The 15,579-nt window shown below is 37.2% G+C and overlaps 1 protein-coding gene across 4 annotated transcripts in view; it reads left to right on the top strand.

The window, feature by feature from the left end:
• The window catches only part of Nap1l1 (nucleosome assembly protein 1 like 1), a 28,550-nt gene extending 15,085 nt beyond the window's left edge, over positions 1-13,465 (top strand). For 2 of the 4 annotated variants that reach the window (XM_027392423.2, XM_027392420.2), the window contains 11 exons: positions 6,129-6,270; positions 6,484-6,564; positions 7,185-7,313; positions 8,293-8,364; positions 8,800-8,939; positions 9,289-9,434; positions 9,525-9,544; positions 10,106-10,228; positions 10,696-10,725; positions 11,229-11,279; positions 11,891-13,465. In XM_027392423.2, the coding sequence (XP_027248224.1) occupies positions 6,129-6,270; positions 6,484-6,564; positions 7,185-7,313; positions 8,293-8,364; positions 8,800-8,939; positions 9,289-9,434; positions 9,525-9,544; positions 10,106-10,228; positions 10,696-10,725; positions 11,229-11,279; positions 11,891-11,926 (970 nt within the window). In that variant the 3' untranslated portion in view covers positions 11,927-13,465. Of the gene's footprint in view, positions 1-6,128; positions 6,271-6,483; positions 6,565-7,184; positions 7,314-8,292; positions 8,365-8,799; positions 8,940-9,288; positions 9,435-9,524; positions 9,545-10,105; positions 10,229-10,695; positions 10,726-10,952; positions 11,049-11,228; positions 11,280-11,890 lie in introns of those variants that run through there. The other 2 variants (XM_027392421.2, XM_027392422.2) reach the window with 2 other exon arrangements.
• The last annotated feature ends 2,114 nt before the right edge of the window (positions 13,466-15,579 follow it).

The raw sequence follows: 15,579 nt of genomic DNA, 5'->3' as shown, positions 1-15,579 counted from the left end.
CTAATGTATGTTAGTATCTAGTATAAGGTTTTGTGGAGATAAGAATATAGAGCTCTGATTAGGTTGAGTCTTTTGACTTGGTTCAAGTCTGCAGGAAGTAAACTGGTCTTAGCCATTTCTGTGACTTGCTTAGTAAGTTTGTTAAATGTACAGAATTAGAAATACAGGTTTCCTTTGTCTTTAAAATACGGATTACTTCACATGCTGCACAATTCAGTTTTCTGATTTCAAGGTCCATGTCTGCTATCCTTATCCTGCTTATTGGAATGTTTCCTTGGTCTGTGTGTCTGCTATTCTGTTGCCTGCTTCTTTGGTTTGGAATGGTGCCCATTGTTCTGTATCTCCCCCTAGGAACTGTAGGAATTTCTTTGGGCTGTTTTCGTAGAATTCCTACTTAGAGCAAACCATCTTTAAGACTTGTAGCTAGGTTTCTGTAAATGCTGGGGTTTCTTTCCAGAGATGTTTAGTCTGAAGGTGGCTTTATCTTCCATGTCTGCCAAAATTTGGCATCTGGCTTTTTGTAGATTTTCTTTTCAACCAGCTTAGAAAGGTATGATCTTGTTGTAATTGCATTTTCTGCTTCCCAGTAAACTTGGAGTTTCATTTCAGCAAATGGGTGAGCCTGGGGTTGACTATTTTTACTCTGTCTATGGAGTTCTTCAGAAACAGAAGTCCTTAATTTTTATATTAGCAAAATGGGTGGTGTTTTTTATTTTGTGCTGATGACTTGTGGATTCAAATTGTTGAGGAACTCTTCTTAGGTCTTTAATTGCCTTCTTGGTCTGGTACAGGTAAACATTCATTCCTTCCTGCTTTTTATATATAGTAAGTTCTTACTAAACTATTTTCCATTTATACACGTACCACCTGTTTATCGTAGGAAGTTCTTTTATAGAGTTGAATTTGTCTGTGAGTAGAATACTTTGATTTCAATGGTCTTTTAGTCTATTTTTGTCTTTTGACACATTTAGCAGCATAGCTTCATAGTATGTGTTTGAGACAATGAGTTTCTTCCATAATCTGAACTCTTAAGCAGTCTTCATGTTGGTCAAGACATTCTTTTGTCCTTGTCTAACTGACAGGATGCTTCCTTCCCTACTGTCCTATGAGTAAATACTACCCAAAAGCTACACTGCCTACACCTATCCCACATGTTTGGCAGGGTTCTCAATTTTAACTCAAGAATGTTTGCTGTCAGTTACAATGAAGCTCGTAGATTAACAAAGTCGTCTATCTTTAGTGCCATCTCATCCATATACTTGTATTTATAATAAGCACATGTTATACTTCAGTTTTATGGTTAAATAGTATTTTATATAATGTATTCCTGCTTATGTGGAAAAATGCTGTTTTTAAAAAATTAATAGTGTATCCAGTAGTACTGCTACCCCAAGAGTATATTTTAAGTCAAAAACTAGCTCCATCACCTAGGAATAAACATAAATTAGTATGTTACATCACTTGTGAGATAAGCTTATATATGTGTGTATACTTACGTGTACAAGGAAACTTTCATGGGTTGTTAATAGTTATGAACCAAGATTTCACTTGCTTAGCCCTCTCTCAAGCCCAGGAATGCTTCTTTTTTTCTCTGTTTACTGCAACAACAACTTTTTTTTTTTCTTTTTGTTTTTCGAGACAGAGTTTCTCTGTGGCTTTGGAGGCTGTCCTGTAACTAGCTCTTGTAGACCAGGCTGGTCTCAAACTCACAGAGATCCGCTTGCTTCTGCCTCCCTCGTGTGCTGGGATTAAAGGCGTGCGCCACCAACGCCCGGCTAACAACTCCATTAAGGTATAAAATAAATAAAAACTGCACATACTCTTGAATTTGGAGTTAAATGCTTTTGGGGAGTTTGGGGCTACTTTTTAAATAATTGTGTGTATATGAGTATTGCTTGTGTGAGATTGTGTGCCTGATGGCTATGGAGGTCAGAAGAGGGTTTTGTTTTGAAAGCCTTTTTAGCCACTGTGGGAAAGCTGGCAACATAACCCTGGTCTTGTTTAGCCTTCTCTCACTCTCCTTTGTGGTAGAACAGGCTAACCTAGAATTCACAGCAGAGATCTTGCCTGCCTTTTCTTCCCAAGTACTGGTAATAAAGGAGTGTGCTATGACACCTAGCCACCATTTTATTTTAAAATCTAATTTGGTTTGCCCAAGTTTTCTTTTTTTTAATTAATTTTTCTTTTTACATTACATTTCCTCCTTCCCCGCTCCATCTCCTGTCTGCTCCTCAGGGGGTGAGCCTTCCCCAGGAAGTCTATTAAGTCTGTTCCATCATCTCTTGAGGCAGGACCAAGGCACCCCCATGTCTAGATTGAGCAGAGTATCTCTCCATATAGAATTTGCTCTATTAAGTCCAGTTTGTGCATTAGAGTTAGATCTTGGACCCATTGCCAGTGGCCTCATAATATTGTCCCAGTCGCACCATTGTCACCTATATTAAGGGAGTCTAGTTTGGATTTATGCAGGTTCCCCATTTGTCAGAACTGAGTCAGTGATCTCTCACTATCTTGGGTCAGCTGATTCTGTAGGTTTTCCCATCATGGTCTTGACTCCTTTGTTCATATTATCACTCCTCTTTCACATCGATTGTGCTCCAGGAGCCCAATGGTTAGTTGTGGATTTCTGCATCTGCTTCCATCTGTTTCTGGAAGAGGGTTATAGCTTCTCTGGACTTGTGTATTGTAGGCTGAGTTCCTTTGCTTTATGTCTGGTATCTACTTATGAGTGAGTATATACTATATTTGTCTTTCTGGGTATAAAATGTGCCACATTTTCTTACTCCCCCCAACCCCCCCAGACAGGGCCTCTCTGGTTTGGGAGGCTGTCCTGTAAACTAGCTCTTGTAGACCAGGCTGGTCTTGAACTCACAGAGATCCGTCTGCCTCTGCTTCTCCAGTGTTGGGATTAAAGGCATGTGCCACCACCGCCCCACATACCACATTTTCTTTATCCAATTTTTGGTTGAGGGGCATATAGTTTTGACTATGACAGATGTTGCTATGAACATTTTGTTAAGCAAAATGTCCTTGTGGTGTAAAATGTGCCTCATTTGGGTATATGCCCAAAAGTGGTATTGCAGGGTCCATGAGGTAGGCTGATTCCTAATTTTCTGAGAAACCACCATACTGATTTCCACAACAGCTGTATAAATTTGCACTCCCAACAAGGAGTGTTTGTTACCCTTACTATATGTCCTCCAGCATAAGCTGTCCAGGTGTTTGGTTTTTTGTTTTTTTTGTTTTTGTTTTTTCGAGACAGGGTTTCTCTGTAGCTTTGGAGCCTATCCTGGCACTCGCTCTGGAGACCAGGCTGGTCTCTGAACTCACAGATATCCGCCTGCCTCTGCCTCCCGAGTGCTGGGATTAAAGGCTTGCGCCACCAACACCCGACTGTCCAAGTGTTCTTTAGTGTCAATTTTTGGTTACTGTTTTGTAAACATGTATGTAGAATGTAGTTTAGAGACAGGGTTTCTCTTTGTATGTAGCCCTGGCTGTCCTGGAACTTTCTGGCCTTGAACTCAGATTCACTTGCCTCTGCCTCCTGAGTGCCCACTTTAATTTACTTAGAATTTCTTTTGAGAGCCGGGCGTTGGTGCCAGGATAGGCTCCAAAGCTACACAGAGAAACCCTGTCTCGAAAAACAAAAAAAAAGAATTTCTTTTGAGTGTTTTCTGTGGCTGCTCTCTCACTTGTCTCTGTCCATGTCTGTATACTTGCTTTGCCTCTCAGTTTAATCTGTCCTTCATGGCCTTAGCATTCTTTTTCTTAAAGATTTATTTTCTTATTTATATGCATGTGTGGTTGCCTAGGGAGGTTAGAAAAGGACAATAAATCCTGGATTAGAGTTACAGGTGGTTGTGAGCAGTCCAACATGGGTGCTGCAAAATGAACTTGTGAGTCCTCTGTAAGAGCAGTAAACACTCTTAATCACTGAGCCAATTCTTTCACCCTCTTTTGTTTTTATAACTCTTCTGTAAATACTGACTAGGAAGGGGGCACATCAAGGTAGCAGCAGATAGGTAAGGAAGGCATTTGGTACTCAAATGATGGAAAACTGATTACCCAAATTTAATCCGTGGAAACCCCCCAGTGTTGTAATTTGACCTATGTATCGCTCTCCCAACTATAGAGTGAAGAAAGCATTCTGACCATAGTAGCTCAGCATAATTGTATTCCTTGAGCTATCTTTAATTCTGTGCAGTAAGAGTTCACTTGGTCTGAAAAGTTGTAGAAAGGATATGTGAAAAACATGGGTTCCACTTCCCACTATAGACTGAATTTTAAATGTTTATGGCTGTGTGTGTCTATACTCTAGTCTATGTATTTTGTAGTTTCTCTGGCTGTACTTTTTTACCCCCAGCATTAAGACACAAACTCTAGCCTTCTTATTTTAATTATGTATGTCTTTATATCTGATACCATAAGCTAAAGTTTGTTAAATTCAGCGTTTTGTTTTGAGACATGAACCCAGATTGACTAATCTGGCCTCAGGCTTCCATGTAGCTTCTTGGCAGCCTGTCTATATCTCAAGTTCTGGGACCACAGGCATGTGTCACTCCAGACCAAGGACAGCATTTTTCTATTTGTGTTATGTGTGTGTATGCATACTTATGTACGAACACCCTTATGGGATTCAGAGGTGTGGGATCCCTTTGAATCTGGAGTTATAAGCAGTTGTGAGCCTCAGCTTGATATGTCCTGAGAGTGAAATTATGTTTGGACTGACTGGAGCTACCTTTCATTATTTGGGCCTTCCTTTGTTTTGCAGCTATTCCCTTCTTCCCTGGTTTATAAATAGCTGAGTTTCTATTGTATAGTTTGCTGAATATTTTTAAGATGTGTACTGCTTTAAATAATTGTTTTCTCCTTCAAGGCAAAAGTTCAATTTAATATACCTTATGTAGTATTATTGTACTTTTTAACTAAATTGCTTTAAATAATATGCTTTACCTCTTGGAAAAACCTAATGTACCTAATGTACATTTATCTTGACCAGCATTGTGAAATCATTTCTTCAGACTGTAAGAGTTTTTGTCTTGCAAACAGTATTTAGCTTTTATTTGATTCTCTTATAAATTACTGACTTTTTCCTTTGAAACCTTGTGTTTATTATTGACTAGGACTAGGAAGAGGCCGTAGTGTCCAAGGGCAGAGCGGAGTCTAAAGTTTTTCTTAATAGTTTCTCCTAGCTTGTCATCAACTTGCTTTCAGGCAACTTTCCCCCATGTTTTAGTTTATTGTATTGTATTGTACTAATTAGAGACAGACAGCAAACTGCTTAAAAATTGACTGTGGAGGTGTGTTTGCCTGCTTTCCTGAGATGAGCGAGGAAAACAACTAGCAGCCCATGCTACTTCATCACTCCCCCTTTTTCCATTTTTTTTTTTTTCTCTTTGAGCACACACACTAACACACCCACAGTGTTGTATGAGTTGGATCTGTACCTTTGACTGCACATTCTCGAGAATTCCAGCTTAAAGCCAAAAGCCATTAGGCTAGTATGGAATTAATTGTAAGAAATGCAGAAAACTGATCTAGTTGAATGTTAATGTCCTAATTTTAACTTTTAATGGTTAGGTAAGAAAATTATTTTACAAAAATTTGAATAGAAAATTTTTTGGGTATTGCTCAGATTTTTTTCTAAACTTTTAAGTGTGTCTTACTTGAGTGAACTTTTGGATGAAGCTACAAGGGAGGGTTCCTGAATTTGTGATTTAAATAATGAACACACCAAACAGGTGCTTTGAAAGTTGCATATTCTTCATAATGTTCTTATGTAAGTTCCAAATTAAATCTAGAAAGTGGAACTTCTCATTCCTCTAAAGTCCATGTCTGTTCATTTTTGGCCTAGTGAATACAGATGAGGTAGAGTGATTGTTCTCCAACTTGTTATGCACTCTATTGCATTTACCATTGAGAGTCTGCTTATACTGAACTTTCTTACAGTTTCGCAGTGGTTTTGATTTTTCTATTGATTTACTCTACTTATAATAAAAGGATCTATATTTCTTGTTTGAATTTTAAATTCCTTGCTTCAACTAAGAATTTTGTTTCAAATTTAATGTGAATAAAATATGGCTTGTGTTTTTGTATGATTTTTATGTAACTGGTTTCTAAACTTTCAGCCTGCCTAAAGTAGTCAAAAGACGGGTGAACGCCCTCAAAAACCTTCAAGTTAAATGTGCACAGATAGAAGCCAAGTTCTACGAGGAAGTTCATGATCTTGAAAGGAAATACGCTGTTCTCTATCAGCCTTTATTTGATAAGGTAATGGCTTATACTTTTTAAACTAACTTGGGAAAGCAAACTTGTAATGTTTATTTAGATGTCTGAATGGCATGCGTAGCTAGAGGTATTCGTGAAAGCATCAATAAGAGTCATGTTTACTAATTAAATCTATGAGCCCTTAACTAACCAGAATCAGTTTTAAGTTTGGGTGCTAATTTTTTATACAAGTTCTTTTTTCTGTTTTAATTTCAGCGATTTGAGATCATTAATGCAATTTATGAACCTACAGAAGAAGAATGTGAATGGAAACCAGATGAGGAGGAAGAAATTTCGGTTAGTGCCAGTATTTTCCTGTACTTTGAGGTGATAGGACCATAAGGAGCTCTTAGAAGTATGTGTATTGACGGCATGTGGTATTTACTCTGTAAACAAGTTGAAGTTCTGTCTCTTGGATCTCACACCTTGGAAATGTCTTTGTGTGTGTGTGTGTGTGTGTGTGTGTGTGTGTGTGTGTGTGTGTGTGTGTGTAATGTGGATGAGCACTTTAGCCTGGGATTGTCTGCTTTTGTAGCAGTCTGAGCTTTCTGTGTAGTAGTTTCCTTTCAACTTCATGGTGACTGGTGAAGAACAACAGCTGTGACAAGTCCAGGGCCACATTAGTGGCTGTGTTTCTCTTTAGCAGTGCTGCTTTTAGCGAAAGTAATCCATTCTGGCAGGGAGTGTTGGGCTAAACACTGGGCAGGTCTGTTTGCGTGGCTTACTTACTCTGCTTTTGACGGTGTCCCTACAGCCCATGATCTGCCTTGTGGTTCTTGATTTCTATGAAACTGAAGTTTGCAATGAGTGAATTTGTTGAAATTAGACCTAGGCCACTGTCTGAATTAAGGGGTCATACAGGTTTATCAATATCTATACCTAATTGTTCATTCAATTGTTTTATGTCATTTTTCAAGGAGGAACTGAAAGAAAAGGCCAAGATTGAAGACGAGAAAAAGGATGAAGAAAAAGAAGACCCTAAAGGAATTCCTGAATTTTGGTTGACAGTTTTTAAGAATGTTGATTTGCTCAGTGATATGGTTCAGGTAAATTTAATTCAGAAAATCATCTGTTTACCTAAAAGAAGTCTGACATTTCTCTTTGGTTTTTCGAGACAGGGTTTCTCTGTGTAGCTTTGGAGCCTAACCTTGCACTCGCTCTGGAGACAAGGCTGGCCTGGAACTCAGAGATCCGCCTGCCTCTGCCTGCCTCTCGAGTGCTGGGATTAAAGGCGTTATGTATAATTTTATATAAATACAGTTTTATATAAATAAGTATATATATAAATATATACTTTTGATTATTAAAGTATTTTAAAACTTTGAGCATTGTCAGTTGGTTCTTTCTCATAATTATAGTACCTTCCTGTTTTCCTATGCTTTTGAATGAAGGTTTAGGGTTGGTGAGAAAATATTGGTGTTTCATTTATATTACCTTAAATGTTTTCAGCTTGAAATTTGTTAATCCAGGGGAAAATTGCATCTTAAAATATGGAATATGCCAGGTAGTGGCGCATGGGAAGCAGAGGCAGGTGGATCTCTGAGTAAAATGCCAGGCTGGTCTACAGAGTGAGTTCCAGGACAGGCTACAAACAAACAAATAGATAATTCTAACTATTTAGCTCATTCAGAAATGTCTTATTACCTGGAAAACCAGCAGAGTTGTTAACATTTGGGAAACAGCCTCACGTTTCTTGGGCCATTACCCTATCTTGAATCACTGGGAGTCAGTAGTGAATGCATATTGCATTTCTGCTTTACCAAAGTGGAAAGGGAACAGTTTGAAAAGGCGTCAGATATAGTTAGGAAACATTTTAAAGAATGGCCCTTTTTAGATTTTTGTGTTATACATATGGGTCAGTCAGTATAAGGTAGCTTCATAATCTGGTGGAGAAGTTTTATGGTTCATACTTTCTCTACAAAAATTCACTGTAACAGATACTGCCTTTAGTTATTAGTTTTTATTTAGTGACAACACTGACCCTGATATACCAAATTAGATAATCATTTTTATTTTAATTTGAAGGAACATGATGAACCTATTCTGAAGCACTTGAAAGATATCAAAGTGAAGTTCTCAGATGCTGGCCAACCTATGGTAAAAAAAAAAAAAACAAAAAAAAAACTTATACTTTTGTAATGTTTTTATTGATAAGTTTTCAATAGATGGTATTCTAGAGTTAGTGATGGAGGTATGGAATTACAGCTGATACTAGGTGCTCCCTAAATACATGCATGTTTGGTTTTGGTGGTTGTGTTAAAGAGTATGTCTGGAAAGGACTTGAGGTAGATGGAGAGAGATGAGGTAATAACCCTCCTGTGCCAATTGTGGGCAGAGCTATGAATAAAGGCAGTCTTTCCATGTGTTGAGGTGAGGGTCTGTGTGGGGAGAATGAAAGGGGACACTAACTAGCATTTCCTCTTATGTTCTTATTAGGCTGTATGTCAGCATGAGGGTGGCATTAGACTGGAATGTATGTTTACAAACCATAGGCCAGACTTCACTAATGCCTCACTTTGTTTTCTCTTAAAGAGTTTTATCTTAGAATTTCACTTTGAACCCAATGAATATTTCACTAATGAAGTGTTAACAAAGACGTACAGGATGAGGTCAGAACCAGATGATTCTGATCCCTTCTCTTTTGATGGACCAGAAATTATGGGTTGTACAGGGTAAGTTAATCGTACTGCGGTGTTTGTGTTTAATTGTAAGCAGAGCTTACAGTATTGCATTCCCTGTGTATCCTGTCAGGTTTGTACATTGCCAGACATTGCAGACTGCCATTTTCCTCTGGGTCTAGCTATAATACGTGTATATCTGGGGAAGATTCACTTGCTGCTGTAAAAAAATACAGATTTTAATCTTTTGGGGGGGGGGTCGAGACAACACCTGGCTGATTTTAAACTTTTGTTTAGAAATTTTTCCTACTATTTAGGACAATTATCCTCAAATTTTAATTTGACATATGAACTCTCCTAAAAATCTAGCAGTCAGATATTTGTATATATTTTGTTTCCTAAGGTGCCAGATAGATTGGAAAAAAGGAAAGAATGTCACTTTGAAAACCATTAAAAAGAAGCAGAAACACAAGGGACGTGGGACAGTTCGTACTGTGACTAAAACAGTTTCCAATGATTCTTTCTTTAATTTTTTTGCCCCTCCTGAAGGTAAGCAGTGTCTTAGTTTTGGTTGTAAATGGGTGTTTGTGTAAACTTTATTTTGTTTTCACATTTGGATTTCTTTTCTCATTTTTGCAGTTCCTGAGAACGGAGATCTGGTGAGTTGTTTATTCAGTTTAGTATACAATAAATTAAAGAGCTAAGCCTTAAATTACAGTATGGGCTGGTGCAGCTAGCTGTGGCACTGGCTGGCCTAGAACTCAATTATTGACATCAGACTGGCCTTGATCTTACAGATCCACTGCCTCTGTTTCCCGGGTGCTGGGATTAAAGGCATGTACCACCACTGCAGTCTGCTGAAGATTCAGTATTATTTTATGTGTATTAGTTTGCCAGTTCCATTTGTGTCCCTGATACCTTTATGAGTCAGAGGGCATAGACTCCAAACTGGACTCACCATTGGTTGTGCCACAGCTTTGTGAATCCTGAGAACTGAACCCTGGGTCTGCAAGAGCAGCCAGTACTGTTAGCCATTGAGCCTTACTGCTGAGCCATTTTCCCAGCCATTTTCAGTATTTCCAAAGGAAAGTTGCCCTGATGTAGCAAACTTGCTTTTTCCTCTTGCTCTTTAAACAGAAAGCCCTATGTAATAGTTTTCTGTTTAGTGTCAAGATTGATGGGAGAGCAAGGTTAAGTCTCACAACAATCTTTCTTAACAGGATGATGATGCTGAAGCCATACTGGCTGCAGACTTTGAAATTGGTCACTTTTTACGGGAGCGGATAATCCCAAGATCAGTGCTGTACTTTACTGGAGAGGCTATTGAGGATGATGACGATGATGTGAGTGCACCTGAGCCCTGCTGCTCATCATAGGTGGAGGGCACCATAAGACACAGTTAGGGTGAGGGGTTTGTCAAAACAAAAGCAGTGTGACAGAAGACATTGGCAGTGCCATTAATCATTTGGATAACCTCTCAATTTAGAAGAAGTCTTTTTTAGGATATTTGGATTCATTTACTTTCCTATTTATTTTCTGTTAGAACAATTATTGAGTTGATGAAACTTGGTTACCTTTTGATCTATTTTGGTGAAACAACTAGAACTCTTTGGAGTGTTCATCATGTTTGTACAGGAAGTGTAGATTCTACCTGTAGCTAGCACAGAGCTGGGGAATTTATCTGTAGTTAATGACATTTCTAGTTGCTTTTTTTTAACTTATTACATTGGTGTTCTAAACAATGGGTATTACTGATGCAATACTCACTTGTTACTCATTCACACTTGTACTTGTCTTTTCCTCATTTCAGTATGATGAAGAAGGTGAAGAAGCTGATGAGGTAATGTTTACCAAATGAGCAAATAATTCACTGTATAACACATTGAGGAGCAAATTGAGTGATTAATGTATTCCTTTGCTATAATCATTCTGTGATTTGGGATAAATTTTGGAAAATATGATTTTAGAATTCTACAGCCAAACAATGTATGTATAAGGTTTCAATAAATAAATTGCAAAACTCAGCAACATTTTTTTTTTATTTCAAATAATTTTGTTCTGCTGCAGGGTTATCAGCTCTTTGAAGAAGTCAAAAGCTGCAGTAAACTTTTCCAACGTTGGCTGCAGTAAATCTTTTCAATAAAACCTGTCTGGATGTCTCAAGTTGTGTTGGGAAATTTTTCATGTTAGAAGTTTACAAATTAAATTGTATTATCAACAAACTCTGTAATCATGAAAGTCTGTTGACCCATAGAGTAACTTGTACTAAAATTTCCATACATTATGAGCCAATTTTTCCTAATATGTACCTACTTCATGGATGCATTTTGAACTTTAATATAGGAAGGGGAAGAAGAAGGAGATGAGGAAAATGATCCTGACTATGACCCCAAGGTGAGCGAAGCCAGTGTTGTTTCTTTTCCTTTGAACTTAGACTACAGTAAGAGATGAGTTGCCCTTCATTGCTCATTATTTGGGCCTCTTTTTAAGGATTAGAAGCGTATTGCTCAGATTGTTTTCTACCCAAAGGAGCGTGAGAATTAGTCAGCTAAAGGATATCTGGATGCAGGAGTGCTTTGGAGCAGTCCTGTGTGTTGGATTCTCCCAGCCATTTTATTTAGTCCCTAAAAGTGTCCCAGTATACAATTCTTGGGAATTTTAGGGTTAGTAAAAGCTGCTTCTCCTTGAGAATATAGATAGAATTTCTTTTATTTCATTCGTTGATCATTTGCTGTGAAATATGAGAAGGTAGCTAAATGTAAACAATAGCTGTAGGAATAAAGACAAATAGACAAAATGTCCAACACTGTGGTTATTTTAAAATTTATCTCAAAGCTTTATTGTATACTTCAGTGACTTGCTAACATTAATTTGTTGCTATCCCATATCACTTGTTCTCACCATAATTTTGTAAGGCTTGAAATACTGTGATAATTAAAGCAATTATTGTTTGAAAACTACAAAGTAGGTAGAAGATAGATTGACCTGTTGTTTTCCTTTAACAGAAGGATCAGAACCCAGCAGAGTGCAAGCAGCAGTGAAGCAGGATGTCTGTGGCCTTGAGGACGGCCTACCCTGTAATAGCCTAAATACGACTATCATTTACTTACAGCCTTATGTTTTGTATTTTCTTGGTAGAATCAGTAAGTTTTTAAAGGAAAGGAAATTGCTATTTGAAAGACCAATCTGTTCTGCCTAGCATCCCAACTGTAGTTCTGTCAGATCTGTTGAATGCAGAAATCCTCTCTAGTGCATGTTATTGATGCTGCAGTTTGGTTCTTCTGGAATGTTTCATCATGTACCTATTGGAATACAAGTATGGAAATCAACTGTTGAACACGTTTGCTGTAGCTCTTTCTTTCCTCAAGAACCAAAATTGTTTGTCAGCTGGTAGAACAGGTTGAAGTCTGCCTGTATCAGCTAATGCTTCCATTTATGTTAGGTGATGCAGGGACTGACACGTTGGAGAAAGGAAAATTGTGGTTAAGAATTTCCAGTAAGAACCTAATAACTGAGATTATTAAGGGAGTTTTCTATTTCAGATGATACAATTATAACAGAAGTCAACTCATAGTCATTATAGCAAGATGAACAAACCCTAGGGTTTTTTTGTTGTCATTGCTTGTTTTTTTTTTTTTTCTTTTTTTTTTTCTTTTCAGAAGTTAATCTGATAGTATTTAAATGTACTTTGAAAATTAACCTCCATTAATTAAATATCTTTTCTTTGTGGTAGGGCCTACCTTCTGCTTTCCTGGAAAAGATGGAATTACATCATTTGAACCTATTTTGAGTTTTTCTCTTGTTTGTTTGCCTAATTTTGTTTTATAGCCTAAAATAAAAACATAATACAGTTTTAGCCCTCACAGGGTGATGTCTCAGTTTGTACTGATTGAGGCTATTGGAGGGTTAGCTTGAGTTCAGGGATGCCTAGTTTTCCATAGTGAGCAACTTTGGAAGAGGTAATAGACATGTGTTTTTTAAAGGGTAACAAGTGATACTTTTTTTTTTTTTAATAGAAAGGTTAAGTTCCATTTGTTAAAACTAAGTATATTTGACGTCTGTGTTTATTCTAATACTTAGTGCTCAAGGATGGGTAGTGTATCCTTCAGCCATGCTTCTGTTTACTGTGGACAATTAGGAATGGGTAGTACTGTTGATTTAACTACCTCACAGATATGTTAAGACATATTGGGGTAATTCTCACAAACTTTTTCAGTCTTACTAAATGCTCAAAAAAAAAAAAAAATCAGGCCTCTGTACCACAAGTGTGATGTTCAACATTATATTCACACTGAGCTTGGAGAATTAAACTAGAGTTTGAAATTACTGTACAATTTAAAGACTGTCTTTTTAGTGGGTCCCCCTTTTCAGGTGTTTTAATAAATCCCAAAGTGGTAATGAGGCCATTGCAGAGGGGAGAGTGATACAAGTTTTAGATGCTGAGAGCCACTTTTAAAATACCTCAGGCTAATTACTGTTCATTTTGGGGAAGGAACTTTTCTTCACAGGGTATGTTAATTGGATTGTGCTTGGAGGGCAGTCTATCATTCCTGCTGTTAATAAAATTTATTTTACACCGAGATTTTTTTTTTCTTTTTGTGAAATTTTAGTATTGAGATCTTAGGATGTGAACACTTCCTAACCTCTTCCTGAGATTTTTAACTACTGGAAATCCTTAACCTGTTATAATATTTCCTTTATTTTGAAAATGATTGGTTGCTTTCTCTTAGATGGTTTGTGCTAGTTTCTGTAATCATAGTTCATCTAAACACAGCTTATTTTCTTGACCATTAAAGTTTGTAACCTAAGGATAGACTCCCACTTTCAGTGAAGTGAATTTAAGGAGCTAGCACAGTCTTTCCCTCCCTCCCTCTTCCTTAGGAAGTAGCTGTTGCCAAAGTGATCAGGTAGCTGGTGGTTCTTATATAATGGGAATGTGCTTTGTGGACGGACACATGGGGGTCAGTGTACATTATGACATTTGGTTGCTCCCCAAATGGTTCTTCTCCATTCTAGAAGTCTGAAATGTGTAATTTGAAATCCTTAATAAAATTGGATCTAATTTTATAAAATACAGTGGTGATATTTGCAGTTTTTACAACTAAACATATTTCTTTGAAGATTGGAGAGCAGCTGTTGTGTGGCCTGTTAAAAGTACAATTCATTTCAAGAGAACCTTCTTAGCCATGCAAGTTTGCTATGTAAAGAGTAGAAAGAAATTCCATTGTTCTCATTGTCTATGATCTTTTTTTTTCTGGACATTTCTGATTTTCAATCTCAATATTTAAAATATTCCACTCATGTTCTCTTTATTTTCCCTCCAAGACACGATGGAAGCCCTGTATAGTTCTGTACATACTTTTGAGAAAGTAATTTAGAAGACTGTGATCTTTCAAATCTGATGGGTGTACAGAGTAGTCTCCCTGCTGGTTAGTTGAGGTGCACCTGCAGTTTCCCAGGTTGTCTGGAACAGTAGTAACTTCTGTCAGGGTGGGGAGTTGGCAACAGAAAAATTCCTACCCCTTAGCTCACTTACAAATTCACATAAGGAGACATCGGCTTTGGCAGATCTCAGTTTATGCTTAGTTTAGGTAAGATGTTGGGTGATTAAAAAAGCCTTGAGGTTACTGAATTAAAAGTCTATTACTGTTGGTAAGACTATGAATTTTGTCTTATTTGAGTTGCAGGCTAGTCCCATAAAAAATAGTGACAAAAGAACTGTATCCTGCTGTGCAGAAATTAAATGTAAAATATTTCAGGGCTTGCATTAAGATTATAGTTCATTTTTACTGGTTAGTCTAGTAAGACTTTTAGCCTTTAGTTTTTTTTACTTTAAACCAAATGTTATAGATTTATGGAATATATAATTCAAAAGAAGCATAATTTATAAGGACTTTGGAAAACAAATGTGCTGTTCATTTTTTTTAAATATGCATTGTATATATCCTTGGCAATTATAAACTCAATTTTGTTTTAACAGTGCTTGGTATATGTATCTGGCAGTGGCAAAGTAATTATGATAGTAACAGATGTTGTATGTACTGGTTTACAAATCCAGAGGTTAAACTATAACCTGGATTAAAAACAAAAGTTCTTGGAGTAAGGTTTATTACATACACATTTTTAGAAAAGTGGAACTGTTGGCATAGAAATTATTTTCATTTGAAGATGCTTCTATCAATTTTCCTGATTTTTTTCCTTCATACTATGTAGCCTGTTTTCATGTTGACTTCTTAACTATAGTTTGGCTGCAAAAAGTAAGTTGTTGACAAATTCTTTAATATCAAAAGAGAAATTTGGCACAACAATGTGAACTTGACAGGAGTGAGTCATTAACAGACTTTAAATTTCATATAAAGCTCATGGTTAAGCTGCTTAAAATATAGGCAGTGTTTGAAAGTACATTTTTAACTGAAGTGAAAAAGAATTGGGAACAATTAATCAAAAGTGCAAGTGACAAACCCAGCAGGTTTATTTATGGCCGTGGGTTGGTAAAATAGTTTCTGCCAGGATAAAAACATGTGGCTGGGATTTTGAGGATGAACCACATACTGTGACAGAGGCTAGGGAAGGTCTAGGAAATTGGGGACAACAAAGATTAGAGGTGGAGTACAACAGACAAGTCAGATTGAGGGTTTGCTGTCCCGAACTGTGTAGCATGGGTGTTGAGCCCATGCTACACAGGGAGACTCAG

The sequence above is a fragment of the Cricetulus griseus genome, assembly GCF_003668045.3.
Source record: "Cricetulus griseus strain 17A/GY chromosome 1 unlocalized genomic scaffold, alternate assembly CriGri-PICRH-1.0 chr1_0, whole genome shotgun sequence".
Classification (NCBI taxonomy): Eukaryota; Metazoa; Chordata; class Mammalia; order Rodentia; family Cricetidae; genus Cricetulus; species Cricetulus griseus.
Note: the sequence above shows the minus strand (reverse complement) of the source record. Positions and strands in the feature narration are given on the sequence as shown.